At 40.6% G+C, this 9,978-nt stretch overlaps 1 protein-coding gene across 4 annotated transcripts in view; it reads right to left on the reverse strand.

The window, feature by feature from the left end:
* The window catches only part of LRRCC1 (leucine rich repeat and coiled-coil centrosomal protein 1), a 29,393-nt gene that overhangs the window by 16,234 nt on the left and 3,181 nt on the right, over positions 1-9,978 (reverse strand). For 3 of the 4 annotated variants that reach the window (XM_044424337.1, XM_044424335.1, XM_044424339.1), the window contains exons 3-9: positions 6,597-6,662; positions 5,794-5,961; positions 5,268-5,437; positions 4,975-5,175; positions 3,891-4,084; positions 2,583-2,778; positions 1,159-1,307 (exon numbers count right to left, since the gene is read on the reverse strand). In XM_044424337.1, the coding sequence (XP_044280272.1) occupies positions 1,159-1,307; positions 2,583-2,778; positions 3,891-4,084; positions 4,975-5,175; positions 5,268-5,437; positions 5,794-5,961; positions 6,597-6,662 (1,144 nt within the window). The remainder of the gene's footprint in view (positions 1-1,158; positions 1,308-2,582; positions 2,779-3,890; positions 4,085-4,974; positions 5,176-5,267; positions 5,438-5,793; positions 5,962-6,596; positions 6,663-9,978) is intronic. The other variant, XM_044424336.1, reaches the window with a different exon arrangement.

Genomic DNA, 9,978 nt, shown 5'->3' on the forward strand with positions numbered 1-9,978 from the left:
CCCTGCGGAACTCCATGGCATAACTGCCATGGAGTTCCGCAGGGGTCCATTTTGTCCCCCTTGCTATTTAACATCTACATGAAACCGCTGGGAGAGGTCATCAGGAGGTGTGGGCTGCGGAGTCATCAGTACGCTGATGATACCCAGCTCTACCTCTCGTTCTCCACCAATCCAGGTGAGGCAGTGGCTGTACTGAACCAGTGCCTGGCCGAGGTAATGGGCTGGATGAGGGCCAATAAACTGAAGCTCAATCCAGACAAGACGGAGGTCCTGTTGGTGCGTGGTTCAGGCTTCGGGGTGGGGGATTTGGGCCTTGTCCTAAATGGGGTTGCACTCCCTCTGAGGGACAGCTTGGGAGTGCTCCTCGACCCTGAGCTGTTGTTAGAAGCTCAGGTGATGGCAGTGGCGAGGAGCACCTTCCTTCAGCTCCGGCTGATCCATCAGCTGCGTCCCTATCTGGAGAACGACTGCCTGGCGACAGTGACCCACGCATTGGTAACTTCCCGACTAGATTTCTGTAACGCGCTCTACATGGGGCTACCCTTGAAGACGGTCCGAATACTTCAATTGGTGCAAAATAGAGCTGCCAGGTTGCTGACGGGGACTGGGCGTTGTTCTCATATAACCGTAGTTCTCCGTCAGCTTCACTGGCTCCCTATTGAAGTCCAGGCCCAATTCAAGGTGTTGGTTATGACCTATAAAGCCCTTAACAGCTTGGGACCTGTTTATCTAAAGGAACGTCTGCGTCCATATATGCCCACCCATCCCCTACGATCGGCAGCAGATGCTCTTCTCTGGGAACCCTCCGTGAAGGATATTAGGAGGATGAGTACCCAGAGGAGGGCCTTTTATGTGGTGGCGCCCCACCTATAGAATGCGTTCCCCAGGGAGGTCCGCCTGGTGCCGTCATTATTTGCTTTTCAGCGCCAGGCGAAGACCTTTTTATTTAAAAGTTATTTTAACTGTTAATTTATTATTATTGTATTTATAGCTTTTAATATATATAGCCGAGATAGTACCAGTTTTTAAATTATTGATTGTATTTTTATGTTTATTTTATGGATGTTGTGAGCCGCCCCGAGGCTTTGTTGCAATGGGGGCAGCATAGAAATGTATTAAATAAATAAATAAAAGAAGTTGAATATGCTGGTTCCTTACCTATCTGTGGTATAAACAGCCATGCTTTGAATATTCTTTTCCTCTTTTGCTTGGTTTTGCAGATCTTTGATATTTTCACTGAGTTTCTTTTCAGCTTGCTCAGCCTTCCATCTCTTCTCTCTCTCCTGATCCAGTTCTTGAATTAGTGCCTGAACAAGAGAGAAAAATATTCTGGTGGTACAGCTAAAAATATAATCAGCTAGCTTGACAGAATCACTTACTTTTGTTGTAAGAAAAAAGATGCATTTGGCACTGATAAATATCTCCTTTGTACGCACAAAGATATCAAGTTATATAGCCATTACTCTGAAAACGCAAGCCTTTGCAACATAGAAAATGAGTAAGAAGGGGGTCAAAATGCTAGCTGAAATGTCAAGACCAATGCACTTTGAGATAGGCAAAGCAGCTGATGAGAATAAAACTGCCCCTACTTTGGTGGTGACATTGTACAACAGGAAGGTTCAGAAGGAGAAGGATATAACTTGATCAGTGGTTTGACAACAGGTCACTCAAGTGGACTCAGGTCTGGCCCATTAGTAGCAAAAACCTTCCAAAGAGTGGTGCCAATTCTGTTTGGTGGGGATGGGAGGAGGAGAATTCAATGTGGCATCAACTCTGACATGAGCAGGGGTAAGTTTGCAATCAGAGGGCTCACTGACTTGACGGATGCTTCTTGCTAATGACCTTTCTATTGCTTACTTTGTCTCACAACACCAGAGCTGGCTGGCCAGTTTTAACATAATGAATTTTTGTAGTTTGACGTCTCTTGTCTTCATCTGCTGGGAAGAGAAATGGCGAGAAGCTGCAGGGCAGAGGGACCAGCTCACAACAAGCAATATCTGGAGGCTGCACTGTATGATCACATCACACTGTTGTAAACCATCCTAAGATGTTAGTAATGAGATGGCCTATAAAATCTTTAAATACATATATAATAAGTAAATAGTAAATACCCACAAGAAATCCTGAACACCAAGGATTAACATCCAGGACACTCTCAATGGCTTGCAGCCTAGCTAGGCCTTGGTGAATGAAAGTGCTGTTTGTATTCAGCAGTGGGACTGAGATCCAGAAGAAGATCCCAAACAGAAAGGATCAGATAATTTCTTACCAATTCCCTCCTTCCCTTTCTCCCTAGCATTGGGCAGCCTCTATCAATATAGGCAGGGTCTCCCAGAGCAGCATTTCAGGAAGGTTATAGAGAAGTTGTAGAAAGTTGTCTCCCCATGCTAGCTCACAGTCTACAAAAAGCACCCTATTAAAAGGGAAAGACTCAGGATCCCAAGTTTGAAATCTAGGGGTTCTAACCTCTATGCTGAAGAAAAGCTAGAATAGTTTTAAATCAAATTTATTTTCTTGCTGGTTTCTATGGGAAAACCATGTTAGCCAATGTTACATAAAATTAAAAAATTAAAAATATTTACCCTGTAAGTTGACTCTTCTTGAGTACTAGAAGCCACACTTTTTAGGGCTTTCTTCTGAATTTTCTGCCCACCCAATTTTTGGGATGATTGCCCCACTACTTCCAGACTTGGTATTTCTGAAGACGGACTTGAATTTTCTTCTTCTTTGACTTGGCATAACTGCTTTCTTGACTTTATGCAAGTCTGTACTTCTCCCCTAAAATGGCACAGAAAGTAAGTGTGTGTGCGCGCATGCGCGCGCACACACACACACACAGGGGTGAGGGAGGGAAGGTGACCCCATTAGAATACATCAGGATCTGAGATAAAGACTTGTATTTGCAAAGTAACTCCTAAATACATAAAAACATTACAATGGAAAAGTTCGCAAGTGTCCTTAAGATTATAGATGTATGGGTAATTACAGTAATATGCAAATACCTAAAAGCAACAATTGAATTTTCAATATTTTTCAAATATGACAGCTTGATTTATTTTATTCTTTTTAATATTTTCAATACCTAAGCTAATATGCAACCAAGCTAGATATTTTATACAAAATTAAGAGGATCCATCAACAGGAACCCAAATGGTTTTCTAGCCTGCTTGTACCCATATTTACATGTAAACCAAGTTACATTCAACTGTACATTCAACTCTTTGTTGTAAACTACTCAGAAAGCATCAGCTGCAGGTGATGTAGAAATGAAATAAATTGTAACTATTGAACTTTTCCAAAACTTGCCAATGAAGTGAGCTCAATCAAGATCAAAGCTCAGGGACCAAGGTTCAATTTGGATGCCAGAAAGTACTTCCTGACAGTTAGGACCCCAAGGGTATGTAATGGGCTTCCTCAGGAGGTAGTTGGTGAGGGTGTTCAAGGATAGGCTGGACATGCACATGGTAGGCATATCATGAGCAGAGCCAGCTGGAGCCAGGGGTCAGACTAGAAGGCCCAGGAGGTTCCTTCTGACTCACTCTGTTTCTGTGTATCTACTAGATGTACATAAATGGGAAACCCTTTTTATTCTCCCATTTTATTGATAATGTATTTTAATTCATTATAGCAAGTGTTGGCACTAAGGAGTTTTTCACTATTTTATGGCTGTAATATGGTTTTTATATATATTTGTATTTTTGACTTTTTATGTAAACCATCTTGAGATTTTACAAAAATCAGATGGTATATAAGAAATTGAAAATAAATAGCAAGATTTTATGCTTGCACACAAAGAAACAAGTTCCACTGAATTCAATAATGTTAACCTCCTGGTAAATGCATATAGAAGTGTATGTTATCCTAGAAGTAAGCCTAGCCAAATAAAGTACCTGTCTGAGATTTTCCCTCTCTGAGAGTGATTCTTGGTAGAAAAAGTTGTTTTTCGATTATAAGGGAACCTGCTTCTTTTTGCCACCTTTCTGTTTTCTTTTCCACTTTCGCCATCACTCTCCGAAGTGACATCAGTCTCTCTCTTGGCTTTCAGAACATTCTGAGCAGTGCCACCTTTTGAAGAATTAGCCACCTAAAAAATAGAAGCATTCTTTCAGAGTTCATTTTTAATCCCACTTCATCTTCAGACTCATCAGTTTTAGACGGAGAGGTCTCTGGTCAGAAAGGCCAATTACACTGGAAGCCACTTGCAGCATAGTATCCATCTATTATTACCTGAAGCAGCAGTTGTAAAGAATTCATTCCATCAAGTGCCCCCCAGCTTCTGAACTGTGTGACCTTTGGCACCTTCTAGTCAGACCCACAGTACTGCCACTCCATGGACAAATAATGGACTCATACTGCACTCCATGGACTGTTCATGCTGTCATTTGGGACTATGAAAACTAAAGAGGCTCTTTCATCATATTCTGCCAAATGGACTGAACCTGCTTTTCATTAACACTGGCCATGCCAGCTAGAAATGAGGAAAGTTGTAACCCAATCCATCTAGAGAGCACCAAATAGGAGGAAGGCCAGTTTAAAGCATAGGTACATGACTTATAATGAACACTGTTCAGTAATGATACGTAGTTGTAGGCACTTGGAATCACTGAAAAAGCAATGACGATGACAAAAAAATCATCTGTGAATAGAGGTATCTGATGTGAAAAAGCTAAGCTACATCTGCCTTCTGTCCCTTCCTGTTTCAGGTTGGTACAAACTAAAATGACTTACTGTATCAGAGTAACCCACCAAAGACTACAAGAGATTAGCAACACAGAATGTGCATCCAAGACTACTTCATCTTGCACAACTGCCAATATGGCCAATATTACTAGATCTATTAAGAGTTTCCAATATTCCCCTGGTTTCCTTGTAGAACATTAGACTTACAGTCACATAGTGCAGCTGTATCAGATTAAAATACACCAGCATATAAACATTTGCTAAGCTAGACTGGAAAAGATAAAAATGTGTCACCTTTTCCATGAGGTGCGCTATCTGAGCCTCTAGTTTTTTAATTCTTATGTCACTGTCAAGTTTAATCCTTTCCTGCTCAGAAGAGGATATGATCTCAGTGGCAGAGGTAGTGCTGGGCCAGGTTGATCTATCTGCATGCTGACGAAACTGAGCTAACACTTGATCAATGCAGGGTGTTATCACAGGCAAATCATCCCAAACCTATTGGAAAGAAAAACAAATTATAAGTAATGAAAAAGAAAGCACATATTGCTCCCATGTTTTTGAACAGAAACAAAATAAAGTCACAGCACCTCTTCTTTATCAACTGGAGAACTGGACGAAGCCAAACAGTCTAAAAGTCCTTCCAAACACTTCAAATCTGATGAGTTTGCTTCCATTGAGTTTACTGGTTCACCAAATATATTCTTTCCATCTAGGACAGTTAGCTGGGGTAAAGCCTGAAGCAGGATCTCTCTGTAACCTTAAAAATAGAAAAGATATTATTTCCCATGCTTTGTTTTCAGTATCACTGAAAGGGTGGCAAGTTTGCCTCATTATATAAATATCTGAATAATTGAATAAATGAACATTCAATTATCTGAAAAGAACACTACTTGCTGAAGAAGTAAAGTAAAAGCTTGGAATCTTTTGCCAGCAGAAAAACTCATCTGTACATGGAAGGGCTGTTTCTGATCTGAATGATGAAATAGGAACTTTGCCTTCCAATCCAAAGCAATTCTCTTTCTAGTACAAACTCTTTAGCAAGACCTTTCTATTGCCCACCAGATTCATGTGCTGGAGCAGCCCACAGCTATATATTGTACACATAGTTCTTACCTATTTTGGCACACACTGGATTACTTTTTCCATTTTTCTCTAAAATAAGTTTGGTCAGATACTGTAATCCACACAGGCACTGAAGTAAATGGTTAACATTACCAATACAATTGCTGTGAAGCTCAATGTGACTAATTTTATAATTGGGTCCACGGAGATATAAAAATCCTGTAAAAATAGATGCAAGCTGTCAACATTTTCAGGAGGCATGTCCTTAAAGGTGATTGTATTAAACTAGTTTAAAGAAAGAAATCAAGAATAAACATTTCCCATCTCTCTATACAATACTTCAGATTTATGTGATCTAAATTGTTAACCAAATCTTCACAGCAGCGAGAACTGTTGCAAGCCAAGCCTAGCCCAAGTGGTAGAATTTGGCATATTGTTAGAGAACAGTAAAATGTCCATATATCATAAAATTCTCTGCACACAGGAGGAGTTACCATCTGAACTGGAAGCTATTTATAAATATCAAGTTCTCTGATGAAGGTACTAGGACATTTGCCCCAATGGGACAAAGACATTAAAAGTAAACTCTGCAAGACAACTCTAGGTGTATTAAGTACTGCAGACATTTGACCAAATCCCATCATAATCTTTCAAAATATATGGCTAAATAATTCCTTTGCAACAGACTTCCAGCAAAATTCCTAAATTAAGCATTTAAAGTAGCATGTTTCTTAGATGTTTTTCCAGAAGACTGCAATGCTACACAGTTATCTATGATTAAATCCCATCAAATTCAGTAGATCTTAGTTCTGAATAGGCTACATCGTACTGAAGTTATTAATTTTTTTTTTTACCTGTGAGATCATCTATGCGGTTGTAAGACAAATTTAATTTAGTTAAATTAAATAACTTTTCCAGTCCTGGGGGGAAAAGGTAAAAAAGTAAAGATTAACTGACTATACAGAAAATATGAATAATATATATAAGCAAATAAGCAAGAATTGCAATCAGGGATGTCAGCCATTTAAATGAGTTTGGATTTCTGTGAATCCAGTCTGAAGATTTCACAGCAAACAAGCTTTTTCAGAGTAATGTAGAATTTGCAGACCTAATGTTCTGGGGTTTGGGGGCTTAGCAAATTTGTACTAGCACCAATGTACAACTGTGCAAATGCACTAATCCATACTAGTTAATCTGCATTAACACTGATTCACATTAACTAATGTGGATTAACATGTTTGCAAAAGTGCAATGAAATTTTGCTTTAAAAACTGATTCCATCAATGAGCAAATAATGGGATGAAAACTACCTAAGAATCCACAAAACACAAACAAAAATGGATCTAATAAAATTGTGCAGCCCTACTATATTACACTATTGCAGAGTGCAATGCTTCTGTTCAGGATTCCAGCTGTACTCAGTTTGTCCTCTCCTGAGTTCTATCTCTTCAATTAGTCAGCACTCTAAGGTGTCTCCTTCATAGATCACTGCCTTGTCATGGCAAAGAGGCTTGCATAGCTCAATGAAGCTATGAGCTATGCCGTGCAGGGTCACCTAAGATGGACAGGTCATAACAGAGAGCTCTGACAAAACATGATCCACTGGAGAAGGAAATGGCAACCCACTCCAGTATCTTTGCCATGAAAACCCCATGGACAGTACCAAAAGCAAAAAGATATGACGCCAGAAGATGAGCCCCTCAGGTTGGAAGGTGTCCAATATGCTAATGGGGAAGAGCAGAGAGCTAGTACTAGTAGCGCCAGAAAGAATGAAGCGACTGGGTCAAAGCCGAAAGGATGCTCAGTTGCAGATGTATCTGGTGGTGAAAGGAGAGTCTGATGCTGCAAAGATCTATACTCCATAGGAACCTGGAATGTAAGATCCATGAATCAAGGCAAGTTGGATGTGGTCAAACAAGAGATGACAAGAATGAACACTGACATCTTAGGAATCAGTGAACTAAAATGGACAGGAATGGGTGAATTTAATTCAGATGGCCATCAGGTATACTACTGTGGGCAAGAATCCCTCAGAAGAAATGGAGTAGCCTTCATAGTCAATAAAAGAGTAGGAAAAGCAGTACAGGAATACAATCTCCAAAATGACAGAATGATCTCAGTTTGAATCCAACGCAAACCATTCAACATCACAATAGTCCAAGACTATGCCCCAACCACTGGTGCTGAAGAAGCTGAAGTAGACCAGTTCTATGAAGGACTACAACACCTTCTAGAATTAACACCCAAAAATGATGTCCTTATCATCATGGGGGATTGGAATACTAAAGTAGGAAGCCAAAAGATAACCAGAATAACAGGCAAGTTTGGCCGTGGAGTACAAAATGAAGCAGGGCACAAGCTGGTAGAATTTTGTCAAGAGAATGTGATGGTCATAGCAAACACTCTTTCCCAACAACCCAAGAGACAACTCTACACATGGACATCACCAGACGGTCAACACAGAAATCAGATTGACTATGTGCTCTGCAGCCAAAGATGGAGAAGCTCTATACAGTCAGTAAAAACTAGACCAGGAGCTGACTGTGGCTCAGATCATGAGCTTCTGGTTGCAAAATTTAGGCTTAAGTTGAAGAAAGTAGGGAAAAGCACTAGGCCACTCAGGTATGACCTAAATCATATCCCTGATGAATATACAGTAGAGGTGACAAATAGATTTAAGGAATTAGATCTGATAGACAGAGTGCCTGAAGAACAATGGACAGAGGTTCGCAACACTGTACAAGAGGCAGCAACTAAAACCATCCCAAAGAAAAAGAAATGCAAGAAAGCAAAATGGCTATCTGAGGAAGCTTTTCAAATAGCTGAGGAAAGAAGGGAAGTGAAAGGCAAGGGAGAAAGAGAAAGATACACCCAACAGAATGCAGAATTCCAGAGAATAGCTAGAAGAGATAAGAATGCCTTCTTAAATGAACAGTGCAAAGGAATAGAAGAAAACAATAGAATAGGGAGGACCAGAGATCTCTCCAAGAAGACTGGAGATACGAAGGGAACGAAGGGAACGTTTCATGCAAAGATAGGCATGATAAAGGACCAAAATGGCAGGGACCTAACAGAGGCAGAATTGATTAAGAAGAGGTGGCAAGATTACACAGAAGAACTACACAAGAAAGAGCTTAAGGTCCCTGATAACCACGATGGGGTGGTAACTGACCTCAAGCCAGACATCCTGGAATGTAAAGTCAAATGGGCCTTAGGCAGTCTGAGCAGCAACAAAGCTAGTGGAGGTGACAATATTCCAGCTGAGCTATTCAAAATCCTAAAAGACGATACAGTAAAAATGTTATACTCAATATGCCAGCAAATTTGGAAAACTCAACAGTGGCCACAGGATTGGAAAAGGTCAGTTTACATTCCGATCCCAAAGAGGGGCAATGCCAAAGAACTTTCAAACTACCTTACCATTGCACTCATTTCACATGCTAGCAAAGTGATGCTCAAAATCCTACAAGCTAGGCTCCAGCAGTATGTGGACCGAGAACTACCAGAAATACAGGCAGGATTTCTAAGAGGCAGAGGAACTAGAGATCAAATTGCCAACATACGCTGGATCATGGAGAAAGCTAGGGAGTTCCAGGAAAATATCCACTTCTGCTTCATTAACTATGCTGAAGCCTTTGATTGTGTGGATCACAACAAACTGTGGCAGTTCTTAAAGAGATGGGAGTACCAGACCATCTTATTTGTCTCTTGAGAAACCTATAAGCGGGTCAAGAAGCAACAGTGAGAACTGGGCACAGAACCACTGATTGGTTCAAAATTGAGAAAGGAGTTCAGCAAGGCTGTATACTGTCGTCCTGCCTATTTCACTTATATGCAGAACAATCATGAGAAAGGTGGGGCTAGATGAATCACCAGTTGGAATTAAGATTGCCGGAAGAAATATCAACAACCCCAGATATGCAGATGATACCACTCTCATGGCAGAAAATGAAGAGGAACTAAAGAGCCTCTTGATGCGGGTGAAGGAGGAGAGCACAAAAGTTGGCTTGAAACTCAACATTAAGAAAACTAAGATCATGGCATCCGGTCCTCTCACTTCCTGGCAAATAGATGGGGAAGAAATAGAGTAAGTGACAGATTTTATTTTCCTGGGCTCCAAGATCACTGCAGACGGGGACTACAGCCAAGAAATTAAAAGACGCTTGCTCCTGGGGAGGAAAGCTATGGCAAATCTAGACAGCATACTAAAAAGCAGAGACATCACCCTGCCAGGAA

Source organism: Varanus komodoensis, unplaced genomic scaffold (genome assembly GCF_004798865.1).
Source record: "Varanus komodoensis strain SLA01 unplaced genomic scaffold, ASM479886v1 scaffold14_1, whole genome shotgun sequence".
Taxonomy (NCBI): Eukaryota; Metazoa; Chordata; class Lepidosauria; order Squamata; family Varanidae; genus Varanus; species Varanus komodoensis.